Consider the following 17,898-nt stretch of genomic DNA (forward strand, 5'->3'; position numbering starts at 1 on the left):
GAAGTACTAAAGAATGAAGAAAAAATTCCTAGGAGAAAACAAAGGGATTGTTGTCCAACTTTGATTTGTTATGACCTTTTCGAAGTATAACAAAAAACAGAAAAGCCACAAGAGAAAAAGTTGGATACATCTGGCAACATAAAAAATCAAGCATTTCCCTGTGGGGAAAAAAGTCAAAGTTTAAAGATAAGAAGCTATGGGGAAAAAAATTGCAAATTTCATATATATATGAAATATATGGGCTTCCCTGGTGGCTCACTGGTAAAGAGTCCACCTGCCAATTCCGGAGACATGGGTTCGATCCTTGAGTCAGGAAGATCCCCTGGAGAAGGAAATGGCAACCCACTCCAGTATTCTTGCCTGGAGAGTTCCATGGACAGAGGAACCTGGCAGGCTACAGTCCATGGGGTCATGGAAGAAGTTGGATACAACTTGGCAACTAAACAACAAACAACAATATGAAATATATATATGCATGAAGTGAAGTCACTCAGTCGTGTCCGACTCTATGACCCCATGGTCACATGGTGTAGCCTGCACCAGGCTTCTCTGTCCATGGGATTTTCTAGGCAAGAGTACTGGAGTGGGTTGCCATTTCCTTCTCCAGGGAATCTTCCTGACCCAGGGATCGAACCCAGGTCTCCCACATTGTAGACAGACGCTTTATTGTCTATATATGTGCATATATCCCCTATATATATACATAAATCCCCTATAAATCTAGAAGGAAAAAAATCAACAATTCCAGTAAAAAATGAGCAGAAGAGGTGAACATATAGTTCACATAGTTACGCAAAAGGAAATCCGAAAGACTCACCTACTGAAACCACGCTCAGCTTCCTTCCTCTGAGGGAAATGCAAATTAAGTGAGCACAGCTGTGAAAGGTCAGTGCACATTTCTGGTAAGCATGGGGGAAGGCAGACACTTGTAGTTGGTGGCTTGTTAAGAGTATAAATTGTGTAACCGCTGTGAAAGCAATTTGGCACTATCTATCAAAATTAAAAATGCACAGATCCTTTGGCCTAGCAGTGCCCACTTCTAGGAATTTATCCTCCAGATAAACTCACACGCATGTGAAATTATACCCCAGGGTGGTCACTGGGTGATGTTTCTAAGAGTAATCTATTGGAAACAGCCTACCCAGAGGAGCCTGGCTAAGTCAATATGGAGCATCCTTGCCATACGTTCTATATAGCTATCAAAACGGATGAGGGCGAGGCAGTGCGATGTGTGAACAAGGTGGAGTGTACATACAGGATGTGAACCCCATGTCTTTATGTTTTGGGGTTTTTTTAGGGTTGGGATTCTTTTTTATTGAAGTGTAGTCAATTTACAATATAATGTTAGTTTCAGGTGTATAGCAAAGTGATTCACATATATATATATATATACATATATGTATATATTTCAGATTATTTTCCATTATAGGTTATTATAAGGTATTGGATATTGTTTCCGGTGTTATACAACAAATTCTTGTGGCTTATCTCTTTTATGCATATAACCTAATGCTTTTTTTTTTTTTTTTTAAGAAGAAGGGTAACTGTCCTGAAATCCTGCCAGTGCTGTCAACACCTCTCAGCCCCCATCCCCCTGGCCCTGTCCCCCAAGGCTGGGCTGCATGGGTGGCATCCATCTGCCCTCTTGGTGTTGATCTGGATGATGGGAGCCCACCAGGAACTTAGCAGGTGGGAGGGGACGTGATGTTTACTCCCATGTCCCTTCTCACCCCATCCTCCTCTTAATGTTTCTGAACAGAGAGTTGCTCACATCCCTCCCTGTTTGAAACTCTCTGTGGCTCCCTCTGCCCTCTGGCGAGAAGCCAGACCCACACCATAGAATGTGGAGGTTCCACCACGGCTTTCGAGAGTCTCCTCTTGCCAGCTGTCCATTCTCTGTACCTCCAAACCAGCATGGCTCCCTCTGCCTGACACCTTCCTCCCTGCCCCAGGGGACAGCCTCGAAGGCCCGCCTTGTCTTCCTAGGGGCGCTCTGCTCCTGCCCTGACTCCTCCCTGCAGCCTCCCTGGGCTCCCGGGAGGCAGTTTAGCTAAATGGACAGAGGTGCCCAAGGCTCCGAGTCTGTATGCTGCAGGGCCCAGCTCTGGTTGTTTCAGACTTTGGGAAGAAAGTGGCCTGTTTGACTCTCCTCTGGGAGGCTGGACCAAAAGAGGCCAGGGAGGACCCAGGGGGCTGTGGACTGAAGGCTGAATGGAGAGCCCTGGCAGAACAGGCTGTGGGTTGGGGCAGAGTAGGCATAGAACCGTGTGCCATCAGTAAGAAGCCATGTTTTTAAAAATAACTCTGCTGTCAGCAGTGGTGAAACAATGTAATAAATATGAGAAATAAATCTCGTTACCATGTAATGAGCTGCCTTATTAATGTGTTAAACTTGTAAGAAACGCTTAAGTGTTTAATTGGCACCTAATGAGGGCGCCAATTAGGAATCATTATACATTTCTTTAAAAAAATCCTAATTGGCAGGGGGGCATTTCAATCAATGCCACAGAGCCAGCTCCTTGGGGACCCCATCCTGGAGATGCGGCTGGTAGCTGTACCCGCAGGGACACACGTTGGTAGCAGCCATGCTGGAGCCCACAGTAAGGTCAAGGCCACCCAGGCTGGACGTGACCCAGACCCACCAGGGACCAGGACTCAGTTTCTCCCGGGCCACCAAATCCTGCTGCTGATTAGAACTGTTACTAAATGGCGCCTTGTCAGGAGGAGTCTCTGTTGCTTCAGCCAGATGGGGGGACTTGGTCTTTCTAGAGGCTTCCAGAGGCTGAGAGGTCACTGGGCTCTGTGATCCTAGCTCTCCTCTAGTGCCCGGCACACAGAACCTCAGCATCCCTCACTCAACGGAATCTCATCCTGGCCCCCTTTACGAGCAGCGCCCTTGTGCCTGGCAGTGCTAAGGGGAGGGGGACAGGCAATGGAACTCAGAGTGGACTCCATCCTTCCGGCTTCCAGGACCCAGATTTCCTTCCCTGGAAGAAAGAACGAGCAGATCTATGTTCTAGGCCAGGCCGGCAGAGAAGTGTCCTGAGCAGCCAGGGCGGGACCAATTACCAAATAAATTATCAAATCAATCACTGCCAGAGGGCTGGGAGGAGGGGGGCGCGTGGTGGTTGGAATGGGGGCCCGCCAGGGGCAAGGCCCAGCCACGAGCAGGGTGGGGTGTGACCCTGGCCCAGGCAGGGGGCGCGAGAGGGCAGAGGCCGGACTCGGGCAGCAGTCTGAGCAGATGACTTGCAGAGAATGGGAGGCATCAGGGTGAGGGTCTTGGAAACCCAACTAGGGGGTTCCAGATTTCAGGGGAAGACCTGCAGGCCTGTGAGTGGAGGTTAGAGCAGCAGGTGGGGCATGGCTGGGAACCTAGCTGGGATGGCTGGGAGGTCCAGGAAAAGATAGCTGAAGGAGGGTCTGGGCCCAGTTATATAAGTTACACAAGTTACACCTGTTCCAAGTCGGGCTGCCTGTGGCGCTCCACCAGCAGGAATCATTTTGCAGAGCTGAGTGTTTCCTGCTCTCAGCCTCATTGGGGATGACGTTAGAGGGGGAGATGACAGTGCCCGTCCTCCTCGGCTATACAGCCTGGCTGCTGCAGCAAACGCCCCACCTCATGTGTTCCCTCGTGAGGATGCTGGAGCTAACAAAGGAGGAGGACTTTCGGTGATGTACCCAGGAACCCACCGAGAGCCCAGCCCAGAGTGGGACCCAACAGGAGGGAGGCAGGGATGAACCCGATCTGTTCAGAGCGTGGCCTCCGAGTCCCACAGAGCTGAGTGCAAATCCTTTGTGACCTAAGACAGGTCACTCAGCCTTCCTGAAACTCAGCTACAGGTGGGGACAGATAAATGATCTAAGAACTCCATGAAGGGAATTCCCCGGCCGTCCAGTGGTTCGGAGTCCACGCTGTCACTGCTGAGGATGTGAGTTCAGAACTCAGTGGGAAGAAGCCTCCATGATGGAGGGAAGGGAGCAATGATTTTGGCTTTTCTGTGCAAGACCCTGGCGGACACTGAAAGGAGTTAAAATCTGAGGTACAGACGGGACAGGAATTTACAGTAGAGGTCCCAGGGTAGGTACAAGTGGCCGTGAGAAAGTTCCAGGAGGGAGTGACCTGAAAATGCTGTGAGCTTGGGTGAGGCCCACCGCAGGGCACAGCCCCCAGCCTCACCCTGCTTGACCTCTAGCAGTTGGTCCTGCCGGCAGGCCAGCCCTGGAGAAGGGGATGTTCTTCCCTCCCTATGGAAGCTGCAGAAATGGCAACCCACTCCAGTATTCCTGGCCAAAAAATTCCAAGGACAGAGGAGTCTAGCAGGTCATAGTCCGTGGGATCGCAGAGAGTCAGACACGACTGAGAACGAACGCATGCATACACCTGGAAGCTGCCTGGTGAAGTCGGGGGCCCCAGTCCCTGCGGCACCTTCAGGGCTTGGCACAGACCCCTCCTGTCTCCAAGTGCCCACAGGACAGCTCCCTTGAATGGTGAACCCTTGGGGTTCAGTCCTTATCCCCTGCTGGGAGAAGCTGTCTAGACACCAGGGCAGGGCCCACAGCTTCCAAAAGCGGTGGGGACCATCCACAGTAAGAGTACAAATAACTGCATACATCTCTTGAAGACTCTGTACGTGCTTTTTCTGTATGAACTCATTTAATTCTCATGCGGCAAGAAACCACTTATCAATCCTGCATTCAATGAATAGCCCTGAGCACCTAGAAGGTACCAGGCTCCATTCGGGAGGCTCAGGACACAGGGGCCAGTAGACATTCTCCCTGACCCAGACCCAGTTCAGGCCTGCTCCTGTCAGGGAGGAAGTAGACAGCTTCGGTGCACCAGCCACCCAGACTCCCAGACTCCTGCAAAAAGGACCTTCAAGCGGAGCTTTCAGGGAGAGCTCTCCCCAAACTGGCCCCACAAACCAGGCACCTAATCTGGGTCTGCAGTGCCACCTGCTGGTCACATTGGGAAGGGCTCCAAACAGTCATCTCGCCTTACCCGGCCGAGGGAGACTGGTCCACTCACCCACTGAGGTTTGGGCAGGTCGCCACCACTGTCGCCTGGTATCCAAACCCAGCACAAGGACAGCTTTGCCTTGGTGCTCACTTTGGCAACGCATATACTAAAATTGATATACTTGTTGGAATATGCCTTCTCAGTACAGAGATTAGCTTGGCCCTTGGTGAAGATGACACCAAAATTTATGAAGCATTCCGTATTTTTTTTTTTTTTTTGCAAAGAAGAGAGATACAGGCATAGAGAACAAATGTGTGGACACCAAGGGGGAGAGGAGGAAGAGGATGAATTGGGAGATTGGGATAGACATATACACACTATTGATACTATGTGTAAAATAGTTATGAGAACCTATTGTATAGCTCAGGGAACACTACTCAGGGCTCTGTGGTAACCTAAATGGGAGGGAAATCCAAAAAAGAGGAGATATATGTATGTGCTATGCTCTGCTAAGTCATTTCAGCCGTGTCTGACTCTTTGCAACCTATGGACTGTAGCCCACCAGGCTCCTCTGTCCAGGGGATTCTCCAGGCAAGAATACTGGAGTGGGTTGCCATGCCCTCCTCCAGGGAATCTTCCTGACCCGGGCTTCAAACCCATGTCTCTTACATCTCCTGCATTGGCAGGAGGATCTTTATCACTAGTACCATGTGGGAAGCCGAGATATATACACACATATGTATAGTTATTTACTTTGCTGTACTGCAGAAATGCAACATTTTAAAGCAACTGAACGCCAACAAAAACTTTAAGAAGGCCTCACCTTGCCCCTAGTCAGAAGTGGTGTCTCCTCCTCTGAATTCCCGTCACCTCACCTGCTTCTCTTGTCACTTCCCAGAGAGGGGTGAGTAGTTGCTGTCAGCCTCACCGTCCTGACCTTCACCCTGGGTGGGACTCTTAGGAGGCCAGCTCCCTGTGGGTGCCCCTCAGCCCCAGCGTCCAGCAGAGGGCCTGGTGTGCAGGAGCTGGGGATGCTTGAAGAGAACAAATGAGTGGTGAGAGGAAGGGACAGCTCTGTCTACAGAGAACATTCTTACTTTTTTTGGTGGGGAGGTCTTGGGTGTGAGCTCTGGGGGTAACCCACCTGGCCCTGCTGCTGCCGACTTCCCCTGCTGCTGTGTGCCTCAGTTTCCCCATTTGTGATATGAGGGCATGCCTGGTGTCCATGCTCTGGGGCTGCTGAGGGGTTAAATGGGCTCTGGTATTATCCGCAAATCTGCAGAAGGTTCACACACAGGCCTTGCCACCCGCAGGGATTTAAGGCAGGAATCCTGCCTCCTTCCCACCTTCATCCGAGGCTTCAGAGTGTCTGTCACCTTATTGAACTGTTATGGAGTTGCTGCTAAGTCTCTTAAGTCCCTCATAATCTGCGATTCTCAGCCTCCTCAGGGTAAAGAGCATCTCAGCGAGCTCTGCCAGGGAGGGGCCCACACTCCCCTCGCTGGGCCTCCAGCCTGCAGGCCTGGGAGCAGCAGTGGGGCAGGGGTTCAGGGTCTGTCCCCTGGGCCCTGACCAAGAGGGGTCTGCATAGTAGGCTGAAGCACCCAGGGCACAGATTTGAGGCGGGGGTGGGGGGGGCACTCACGTTAGTTGGTGCAAGTGTAGTATCAGCGCCTGAGTGATTGGCTTCTGATATTTTGAACCCCAGGTTCCCACTCATCTCTCCCTACTCCTGCCAGATGAGCCCCCAGGTCAGGACCCGCTGCGTGATGGTTGCTCTCCATGACTTGGGGAGGCGTCCGAGGATGGAGCGAGACAGGGCACGAAGGCCACCTGCAGTGCTTAGGAGGTGCCAGAAGGTGGCAGCACAGGACAGCATTTGATGCTGGAAAGCAGCTCGTGTGGCTAAGTGGGCAATGCCCGCTGGGTGCCCCTTCAGGCAGCAGTTTCTCGGTCTTGCCTGCAACTCCTTTTTCAAACAGTGTAGAGGAAGAGCCAGTCCCCTGGCTCTCAGCCTGATGGCCCCAGTCTCTGGGGGCTGGATTTCTTCCCTTGTAAGATGAGTGACGGTATACCCCCTAGAAGGGCACTGGGAATAAAGTGAGATTGTGCTGGGATCAAGCCAATCAAAGGTGACAGTTGCTGGGACCAGATTCAGGCCCTTGAGGTGGCCCAAGACCCATTGCCAAGGCCCTTTGTGGCCGTGGTCCTGTGAAAGGCAGTGGGGAACCCTGACTTGGCCCTCCCTCTGTGAGCTTGTCCACCTACCTGGCACGTGGCAGGAGTTCAATAGACCACACATTATTTTATTTGCTGTTTCCTATAGATTTTTAAAAGCTTTTTATGTTGTACTGGGTCTCTGACATGGATCACATTCCCTGGTCCGGGGGGCTGGGAAAGGAATCCCCCTTCCCAGATAGCTCTCAGCCCCACCGACCCACTCTGCTCCGTCCCCCACCCCCTTGGGGCCTGGGAGAGAGGAGACCCCCTCAACTCCTTGTCCCCCACCCCGCATGCTTGCAGCCCATCCTCTAGCTCCTGGAGGTATTGGGGAGGGCTCTCCCCCCTACTGTGAGCACAGGCACCTGATCTTCCACTCATAGAATCAAAGCCCCCGGGGTAACGGGTGGGCGGTGGGGACCACTGCCAAGGAGCTCTCAGGTGGGGTGGGGGGGGTGCCAAGGGCAGACCCAGGCCCAGTGTGGGATGGCATTCAGCAGCATCCCCCCTCCAAGGGGTCCTCGTGCGCCCCTCCCCCTCCTTTCCCTGCACCTGGGACTCACACACTTCTCGCTCACCACTCAGCATCTCTGGCCTTTCAGGAGAGTCCTCTGTATGACCACGGATGCCCGTGGCTATAGTTGCCCCCCGTCCTGAGCCCTCAGAGGCCAGGACAGTGGCTCCTGGGGTTCCCTCACTCAGCCGAGGCCCTTCACCCCAAGGCTGCTGCGGGGTGCAGCTGGACAGGACAGGGTGGCAGTATGTGCTGTCAGCCTCTGAACAGCCCCAGGCACACCGGACCCTCCTCCCGCCTTCTTTTTCACGTAGATGTAGATGTAGAGATACAGACCTAGAGTGTGTGTGGATATGCGTCAAACACGCCAACACACACACTCATCCTTTCTTCCTGTTCGACATCTGTTCCCTCCCATCTCAGACGGCATCGCAGAGACTGGGCTGGTGCTGCCCTGCCCCCACCCCCAAAGGGTGGAGCTCAGTGATGTTTCTGGAAGGAATCCATTGCAAGGTCAGACTGCTCTACAGGAGTTTCTGGGCTCACCCCCCACAACATTCCTCTATATTCTGAAGGCGTCCCTGGCGTCTGCCAGCAGCCAGGCAACAGGATTACTGTATTCACTTTGACTCGAAGGTGACATTTCACTTGATTAAACAAGATGGCCTCCTCTGAAGGCATCGGTCCACGTCCACCCTGGTACCACCCACTGCAAACTGCCGCGGCTTCTGCCTGCAGCCCTGGTCACTGCCCGAGGGGAGGCTTCACATGCTACGTGTATGCAAGGGTGGGGGGCCAGGGAGCAGCTCCCAAGGGCCCCTTTGTAACAGTCACCACAGGAGCAGGAACACCACCCTGTCTGCATGGCTGAGGGTGGTGAGGAGAGTTCTGGTCAACCCGTTAGCCCATGGGCACAAGGACACATCACCAGGAGCCTTTTATCCCAATGTTTATTGAGGCCATGCTCTGTGGAAGGCCTGGGAACTCTGGGGGGGAATTTGGTTTTCCTCCAGGACTGAGAAAGAACCAGAAATCAGAAGGTGGGTGGAAGGGAAGAGGGGGTGACTGTGAGGGGGCAAAAGAGAAGGAAGTGGCTCTTGTCACCCCCAGAAACTGGCCCTGTGTCCATCACCTCGCCAGACCCACCCATCAGGACCGGGGACTGGGGCAGGCAGGGGGAGAATGGTGGTGGGTTCCTCCTGGAGCCCCCATCCTGGGCCCACTGGGGGCCCACTTTACTCCACAGGCACCATTTTAGGGTCCCTCAGACCTTGGTCTTCTGCAGCTCCCACCTTCTCAGGCTGAGGGGCTATCCAACTAGTTGGGGGTGCATAGCCCACACACCCCTCCCCTCACCCTCAGGAATCCTCTGCCAGTCTGCTGAGGGGAGAGGCCCGGCGGTCCGACCCCAGTGTGGGAGGCCCATGGGGTGTTTGAGGTCCCCACTCTCACCCAGGGCTCTGTCCAGGAGTCCCCGCCTCCAGCCCAGCCCTCCACCCTGGGACTGGGGTTCACCCCTCCTTGTTTCCACTTATGCCAGCCTGCAGGCTCCGTTCTTTAGTGGAGGGTCTGGACATCACTTAAAGTCCTGGTTTGAGATTTTTCAATGCTAGAGCTGTGCAGTCCTGAGAAAACCAGGGCATTTGGTCACCCCCGTGACCAAACCCTCCAAACCCTTCTGAGCCCTGCAGGTGGGTTCCCACCCACCCACCACTGCAACCCTGTGCTCTGGGGAAAAGCACATTATTTTTTTTTCTCTTTTGTGTTTCAGACACAGGTTCTATGGGTCTCAAGCCCCCTCCCTCCTCTGGTCCCATAGTTCCTGTCCACTTGGCTCTCCAATCAAGGGGATAGCAGGCATGGTGACGCCATTCCACAGTTGAGGTTCAAGGCCCCGGAACAGCCTTGAACTCAACACTAGAGGCATGTCACTGGATAGATCAAGGAAAGACAGCCGGGCTGCCTCCTCAAGGCCAGGATCCAAGTGACACCCTCCCTCCCCAGTCCCTCACCCCGCAGCCCCCCCACCCCAACCCGCGCTGGGGTTTCATATCCTCAGTGTCACAGGCTCACACTCTCTTTGTGTAAACGTCTTAATTACATCTTTAATGCTCTCACATGGAGATGCTGTGAGTTAAATTACAGTTTCTGCGCATCCCAAATTACCCGCAGCCCTCCAGTTGGCTCCAATGCTAACGTATTTATAGCATCCAGCTGAGGAAATAAATCCAGAACCTTCCCCACGAAGGCCTCTTAGGCCCTCACATCCTGAGGGTGGTATTTGCCCAACAGAACGTTCGTACCTGCCGCCTTTGCGTCCGCTCCAACCAGCGGAGGACAGCGGCGAGGCTGGGCACAAGGGTGCGCCGGCATGCTCATGTGCGCATGCGTGCCCTGCGGAGCCGCGCCCGGCTCTCGGGGTCTGGCTTGACCCAGATGCCCCAGACTGGCAGAATTCCTGCGGGGCAGGGGGTGGGCAGACCAAAGGTGATCAGAACCCAGACTAGGTCTCTTCTGTTCCGCAAGGGGCCATCCCCACCCTGTTTCAGGCAGTCAGATCTCACAGCCCGAGACCACTGCCCCCAAACCACTAGCCTCTCCCCCAACCCTGGTTCCCCAATAAACACAAAGACAGGGGGGCTGTTCCCGAAGCTGGTTACTGGTTTGTAGAGCCCAGTGAAGAGACGCGGTGGGCACTGGACCCTTGGCTCGACTTCCCCCCTCCCGCCAGTCCCTGACACTGATGGCAGAGAGGGGGTGGCCTGCTTGATGTTCCTCTACACGCCTTGGGGTGCGGGTCGGTGGGAGGGTGGAGCCAATGCGGGGGTCTCCATCCTGCCCCCTGTGCTGGCTCAGGCGCGTGTCTGCAAGTGGGCACGGTGATGTGCATGCAGGAGGCCTCGCTGTGGGTCTGGCCCCGCATCCCTCCGCACCTGCTCCCCCGCCTCCCCTCCCCCTCAGCTCTCCTCCGAGCTTGGGCCCAGCCCATAGCCAGCCAACGGGGAGGGGTGGCTGGAAGACCTCATGGATCCCCGTCATATGGACAGACCTCCTCCTGGCTGAGGGGCAGTGGGGAGGCCTCTTTTAGAGCCTGGAGAGTCAGCAGCTGGGTCCTCAGAACAGCTGGGGCCTCAGCAGGGCAGGTCCTGAGAGTCGGTCTTAGTGATCTTGGAGTGGGTGGCTCTGTGGGCACTGCAGCGGATGTCTTCATCAGAGGTCCAGGCCCATCCCCGGGCTACTCACGCGTGGATGGCATTGGCCACATCAGTGAACACCAGCCGACTGGGCCTCTGCACTGGGCCCTGAGAGGGGAGCGTGGTCTGCACAGAGACAGTCAGGGCATCAGGGACCTTGACTGAGGCCAGGCCCTCTCTGACCCAGTCACCTCCACCCTCTGCTGCTTACTTGCACTTGGCACCCACTATGCCTTCTGCCTGGAATGCACTCCCATAAGCTCAGCCAAGAAATATGACCTGACTCAAGTGATTCCTCCCATGACTCCTCCTGACAACCATCCCCAGCTCGACTTGCCTTCTCAGCCAGAGGCAGCACTTTCCCTGGGGTCCCAGGATTAATTACGCATGTACCGCCTTCTCCCAGCAGAGGGGGCTCACCTCTGTACCCCAAGCCCCAAAGCTGCAGCACAGGGGCTGACACAAGAGAGGTGCACAGCAAACGACTGTCAAATGGTCAGTCGTCCCAAGAGGTGGGTGGACAGAGATTCTCAGCCCAATATTCTGAATATCCCAAGGGGGCGTGAGTCCTGATCCAGATATACAGAACTGGTAGCCAAACCAGAGGGTCTCCGACTCCCAGCCTCCACTCTTCCTGAGTCCAGTCTCCCAAAGCTGCCTCTGTGGGGCTAGATTCCTTAGCAATCTGTGGGGTCAAGGCTAGGAGGGATACAAACGGGCATCACAGTCGGGGGAGACCAGGTCTCCTGTTTCTAATCCAACCCGACAAAGCCCATATAGCTGCCACCTGACCACATGGCAGGTGTTAGGAAGCTGCCCGGGAAAGGAGGGAGGGTGGGGGCGCAGAGCCATGAGTGGCCCGCGGGCTGGGTGGAGGAGCCTGGCCGGCGCCCACCTTGCCCTGCGCGACCTGCCCAGCGGCGGCGGCCTGCACGGAGGCAGCGTCCCGCCCGTGCTCCAGCAGCTCCTGCTCCAGTTCGTCCTGCTCCTCCGTGGGGTCGAAGTTGTACATAGGCATGAGCTGGTGGCGCAGCTTCTCCAGCCTGGGGGTGGGGGCAGAGACTGCTGGGGGCTGGGCAGGCCCTTCCCCTCCCACCAGCCCTCCAGGTCCTGCCTGTGGACCCACTGACACAGTCCTATTTATGGTCCTAAAATTTTTTTCCCCGGGATTCAGTGAAAGACATTTCTGCGCATACAGTACTGGCTCTGCCCCTCGGATGGGTGGCCTGGGAGGGAGAGTTACCCACTCCTGGGACCAGATGGGGCCAAGGGTCACAGAGCTGTCATCCGTGGGGGCCATGGGGACCGGTAAGCCAGGGGCTTGTGCGGTCCACAGCCTCTGGGGGGCCTGGGGTGGGGAAACGGGAGTCAATGGCAGCAGAGCAAGGGTGGCTCAGCCCTCCCCAAGGGAAAGTGGTGTACCCCAATCCTGAGTGGGCAGGGGGGACCCTGACTCCCTGACTAGGAGAGGGACCCTCATGAGGGGAGGACTCTCCTTCCCCACCCGCGTCCCTGGAGTCCAGCCCAGCATAGCCCATGGGCTTCAGTCTTGGGGGCGGCTGGGGAGTTACCTCTTCTTCTTCCTGATGTACAAAACCTGCAAGAGAGGGAGCAGCATCAGATGGCCAGGGAAGGAGGCCCTAACTAATCCAGCAGTCCTTGGGACGGGGACACGCTGAGGCTGACGAATGGGAGACCTCTAGGACCCCTGTCCTCGGTGACCTCATACCAGGGACACCTACCTCCTACCCCATTTGGCATTTACAGGATGCTGCGGAGCCTGGACTCAGAGGTGGGGAGCAGCCCCACCTGGGAAAACCACAGTCAAGCCTGGCCTGGGGACTCACGGGTCCACCCTGCCAATACTGACAGTGGCTCCAGCCAGTACCTGCCTCAGCCTCCTCAGGGCTGAAGTGTGTGTGTGGGGCGGGGGGGTGAGGACTTCAGCACACCCCCCTCCTCTCAACTGTCCCCAGGCACAAAACTTTTCCGCATGTATAGGTAAAAAGTACAGGGGCCAGGCAGAGGCCAGACTCCGCAGGGCAGTGCCTCTGGGCAAGGTTCTGGGCTGGGTTCCTGGGGTTTCCGGGGAGGTTGATGGTTCTCAGTGGAAAGGGGTTGAGGAGGAGGACCTGAGCCCCCGGGCGTCAGCCCAGACCAAACTCCTGAACCTTGATGCTGCAGGAACCTAAGAAGACCCCTGGGTCCTCCCCCACCATTGTATAAACTTGGCAATAAAGGCCTGGGCAGCTTGAGAAAACATCCAGGACCCAAGAGCTCCTGGCTGGAGCAGGAAAGCCTGGTATAGGGCAGTAGGGGCAGGGGAGGAGGGGGTAGGAGGGGAGGAAAGAAGTGGGGAGGAAGGGGGAGTTGGGGGAGGAAGGGGAGGACGGGGGTGAGACATGGGTGACCACCTGGGCAGGGACCCCAAGGACCTCTGCCAACCATCTTGCTCATCCCTAAACTGGTGTTTTTTGACTCCCAGGAACATGACCACTTCTACCTGGGGGAAAGCCCTGTTCCAAGAGTCTGTCCTAAATCCGCCGTGGCTCCTACACTCTTGGCGGCTCACTCACAGCTTGAATCCGGTTTGTTTCCAGCCTGGCCCAGAGCTCCTCCTGCTGCTCATTCCTGGGGAACCCCAAAGGCAGAAAGAAACTGAGGTGCCCCTTGCTCCCCCATCCACCCCCAGGATGTAAGCAGGCCCCTTGCTCTCCTGTGGGTGGGAGGCGACAGGAGTTCCAGGTCTCTGGCCCAGCCCCCGCCTGCCCTGAACCAGCAGCTCCAGCCCCAGTGGTCTGCACTCCTTGCCCTGCCCCATGGCCTGAGATACATAAGGATCTTCAAGAGACGCTAGAACCAATCTGCACCCTTCATCCTTGCTGCTCCTTCTGCCCCAAATAATAACACCTTCCCCCAACACACCTTCCTCTCCAAATCTTTCCCACCCTTCACTGTCGAGCTGCAGCCCCACCTCTTCCAGGAAGCCCTCCAGCACTGCTCCTATGATGTGAGGCACACTGCCTGGCACTGATTTGCTCCTCCTTGCACACAGCATGGCCTGGCTCATGGATGGCATGAGGGCAGATTCCCTAGTACTCAAGGAACCTCTCTGGACCTGTCCCTGGCCCAGGAGCTGTTTCCTGCCCTCCACTGCCTTTCCCCCATATGCTCCCTATCTTTCTGCTTTGGGACATAAAGCCATACACCCTGGCCCTCTGAATGTGCCTCCAGAATGAAGAGTAAGGAAGTCTTTCCAAGTTCTCACGATGAAATCTTTGGGTCTATCCCCTGCTTTATCCCTGAGGTTCCAGTGGCTCTGCCTGTTTAGCCACCACGTGAGAGCCAAACATTGGCCTTCTGCCTTGCCCCTGGCCCAGAAGGCTGTGCGAGCCCCGGCCTCGCTCTGTGTACTGTGTCCTGGCCCTGCCTGCTGGACAGCAGTTGCTCCCTGGCAGCGATCCGGAGCCTGTGGGGCCCATATGGTGACCATGGTTTACCAGCCGCTCCAGCCATGATGGACCAGCCACAGCCCTATTTGTCAGAGCAACATGCTCCGAGGTCTCAGGCCGGCTGTCAGAGCCCGTGAAGGGCAGCAGGCTGAATGCCACCATTGCTGGGTCTGCTGGGGGACCTACGGTGCACCCCCACCCTTCCAGGTCTCAGCTTACGCAATCTCCCTTGGTGACATTCTGAGTGTCCATGCATCATCTTAAGGAGAGAGTCCATGTCTTTTTTTTTTTTTTTTTGGCTGCAGGATCTTAGTTCCCAACCAGGGACTGAACCCGAGACCACGGCAGTGAAAGCACCGAGTCCTAACCACTGGACCAGAGGGAATTTCCGAGGGAGAGACCACATCTTCAGCGGTAGATCTCAGATCTGGAGGCATTGTATCCACTCTCAGGGGGACACCTGGAGCCTCAGCCCAGCTTACCTCTCCCCAGATTCCTGTCCAACTCTGCCCCTCCTGTGACACTGGGGCCAGGTCTCCATTGTGAGGTCTCAGCCCTGATGTTGCCTCCTCGGCTGTCCCTGACCACCCAGCCTAGGAAGCCCCAAACCCCCACCCAATTCCCCAAGCCAGTCCGTATGGGCTACCCTTGGCACTTTGGTAGTATCTATCTCTCACTCCCTGTAAGAACTGCAGGATATTTTGTCCCTCATCCCTGGGGTCCTGAAGGCTTGATCCAGGGCAGGTACCCATGAAATAATTGCCAAGTGAATGAATGAACACTGCCAGCAGGCTGCTGTGCCCCAAGCATCCTATCCAGACTCTGCAGCCCATGATCTTTCCCAATTATCTTCTGGCCTCTACTCCTGTAAGGCCCCCACGCTCATTTGCTTCACTGTCCTGCTCGTTGCTCACAGAGCCTGCTGTCTGCTTCCACACTTCTGCCCATCAAGACCCTCCATCTGAAACACTCTCCGCCCCAACTCCTACATGGCCTTCACGACCCAGCTCAAAAGGCCATGTATTCCTCAGAACCTTTTCTTTTTCTTCCGATTGGAGGCAGCCTCTCTGGTCTCTGGGCCCCCATATAAACAAATCCCTGGGAAAGGAAAGGACTGTACTATCACTAACAGACCATTGTGTTCTAAATAGATTCTCTAAAATCTAACTGCTGATCACCCTTCTGCCAAGTGACGGCCACATGGGCCAGCCCCAGCCTGCCCCAGCTCTCACCATGGCCACAGTCAGGCCGATGACGGTGATGATCCCAAAGGACAGAAGCATTGTGCCCACGCCGGTGGTGCCACCAGCCACGTCAGGGATTCTGGTGTCATTAAAGCTGGTGGCTTCTGGGCTGAGGGTGGTGGTCTCAGAAGCTGGCCCGTCTGTGGCAGGCTCCAGGTCAGACTCAGAGGTGGGTGGGCGGCTGCTGATCCAGCCCCGAGCAGATGGGATCCTGGAGTCCATGCTGATGCTGAGAGACTGCTTGTGGTCAGCCAACCTGCCCACTCACTCACATCGGGGGTGTCCCAGCCTGCAGCCCCCACTACCCATACAGGGGGCCACGTTCTTGAAAGGGAGCTCCGTGGGTGCTGGAAAGAAAAAAAAAAAACAAAACATGAGGCTGAGGATGGGACTCTGGTGAGATGAAATCCCCCTAAGTTCTGAAGGCACAGGGGAAATCAAAGTTTGAGGGCAAGGGAAAGTTCAGGGACCATCAGGATATGTGCTTCATATACTATAGATCCCATGTGCATTTAGGGACATGAAAATGAAGCCCTGCCCCCTCTTTGTGGGTAAGATTATCACAGCGATCATACTCAGAAGATGTGAAAGGTAATGGGGAGGTTTGAAAGAAAAAGTCCACTTCCCATCCCCAGCCGCTATTCCCCACGCTCTTCATCTTCTTACATCCTGCCTGTGCCCCAGCCCCCATCCCTCACCTCCTGCTTGGAGGAAAAAGAAAAAAAAAATACTGCAGCTTTTTCCTTGCACAATGATCAGACAGGCCCATCTATGAATTCTGGTTCAGCCACTTAATTGAGTGACCCTAGGCAAGTCAACCACTTCTCCCTGTCTCAGTTTCCCTGAGTCTAAGCTGGGGGCATTAAGGGCACCTCCCTCACAGAAAGGGTGAGAGGGTCACTGACATATCAAATGAAGTAGTCCCTAGAAATGACTTAGCTCAGTACAACCCTTATCCACAGTAAGCACCTAGTAACTGTTAGCTCTTCTCCCTCTGGCCACTCCATTTGGGAAAGGGGGGCCACAGAAGCCCCTGCACCCACTCTGCTGTGTGTCGTCCAGCCCGTGCTTGGAGGGAGGGCAGGGACAGGTGTGGCAAGGCCAGAAGACAAGAAGGAGAAAAAGGCTACATTCAGGGCCTCTGATGGGCTTTCTCTGTAGGTTCTTGGGTCCCTGGACCCCTACAGGGGAGCCAGAGGCTGCCAGGGACCAGGAGACAGTCAAGGAGAGCGAATCTTCAGAGGTAAGAATGGAGCTCCCATTCTGAGATGACTTCTCCTACCCATCCCTCCTCCCTTGGGAGCACAGGGTGGGTAATATGCCCAGTCCAGGCTGTGACTTTGGCCTTCCCAGGCCAAAAGGCTCTGGATAAGACCGAGTGGAAAGAAGTCCCAGCCAAACTGCAGAAGCGCAGGCCTACAGAGAGGAGCAATGCACAGATCATGGCTGCATACACACGCTGTGCGCTAGCTCATGGGTATATGTGGGATGCCTCCTTGTGTGGGTGCATGGGTGTGTGTGAGGTGGGCACACACCCAGGACGGCCCCTTAGGAAGGGGCAAGGCTGGCACAGAAACATGGGATGGGAGAGGCTCATCTCCGCTCTGTCCTCTGCCTCTAGGAAGGCTGGGCTTGTCAGGAGTCCCAGGTTCTTTCTTGGTTCTGCCACTGACCCCGAGATGTGACCTTGGGCCAGACCCTTAACACTTGCTCTGGGGCTCTGTTTATTCTTCCTTCCAAAGGAGAGAAAGGGCCCTGCTCATCACTGTTCAGGACTGCCTCATGTTCCAAAGGGCAAGAAACGGAATCGGGGAGGAAAAGGGTTGGGCGCTACGACGTCCGAGAACCCACATACCGTTCTCCACCAGGTTCATCATTCCTCGCTACTCCAATCCCCATCCCCACCTTCGCCCCTCTGATTCCTCCATTCTTGCACAGAAGCGGCGACCTCAGCACTTACTTAATCCTCTCTGGGGCGCCGAGCTCAGCCGGAGAGGTTAAGGGTGGTGGCGACCGGCAGGAGGCGGGGGCAAGGTTGGGGGTGGACCCCCCAGGTCCTAGGGCAGGGGGCGGCGGGTCCGACCAGAGGTCCGCCCTCCCGGGGTGGACCTCTTGGGCTGTGCCTGTGACGTCGCACCGCCCACAGCCTAGCGCTTGCTCTGCCAGCCTGAACACCGACAGGCCGGGCCGGGACCCACCGCGGGGGTGGGGCTGAGGCCAGCAGCCTGGCGTCTCCGCGTTGCTTCAGCTATTCTCGTCCCTGCCAGCCCTGCTCCCCCGTCCCCGGATTGGCTGTCAGGCCCAGAGCCGGCTC

At 55.6% G+C, this 17,898-nt stretch overlaps 1 protein-coding gene across 2 annotated transcripts; it reads right to left on the reverse strand.

The window, feature by feature from the left end:
- Positions 1–9,784: 9,784 nt before the first annotated feature.
- On the reverse strand, positions 9,785–17,833 carry C22H3orf18 (chromosome 22 C3orf18 homolog). Of its 2 annotated transcripts, none has more exons than XM_043443166.1 (5): positions 17,545–17,833; positions 15,573–15,931; positions 12,460–12,485; positions 11,784–11,931; positions 9,785–11,014 (listed from the first exon to the last, which is right to left on the reverse strand). In XM_043443166.1, the coding sequence occupies exons 2-5, from the start codon at positions 15,804–15,806 to the stop codon at positions 10,934–10,936; spliced, it is 489 nt and encodes a 162-aa protein (XP_043299101.1). In that variant the 5' UTR covers positions 15,807–15,931; positions 17,545–17,833; the 3' UTR covers positions 9,785–10,933. The 2 variants fall into 2 exon arrangements, with proteins under 2 accessions (XP_043299101.1, XP_043299102.1); XM_043443167.1 differs by having other exon boundaries at positions 17,440–17,833.
- Positions 17,834–17,898: the final 65 nt, after the last annotated feature.

The sequence above is a fragment of the Cervus canadensis genome, chromosome 22 (assembly GCF_019320065.1).
Source record: "Cervus canadensis isolate Bull #8, Minnesota chromosome 22, ASM1932006v1, whole genome shotgun sequence".
NCBI classification, from domain to species: domain Eukaryota; kingdom Metazoa; phylum Chordata; class Mammalia; order Artiodactyla; family Cervidae; genus Cervus; species Cervus canadensis.

Bases quoted from the DNA above. Each gene is read 5' to 3' on its own strand.
- C22H3orf18 (XM_043443166.1), bottom strand. From the start codon at position 15,806: ATGGACTCCAGGATCCCATCTGCTCGGGGCTGGATCAGCAGCCGCCCA. The intron at 11,932-12,459 runs GTAACTCCCCAG...CCCCACCCCCAG, and splicing joins TACATCAGGAAGAAGAAGAG to GCTGGAGAAGCTGCGCCACC. The intron at 11,015-11,783 runs GTGGGCGCCGGC...GTCTCTGTGCAG, and splicing joins GGCAGGTCGCGCAGGGCAAG to ACCACGCTCCCCTCTCAGGG.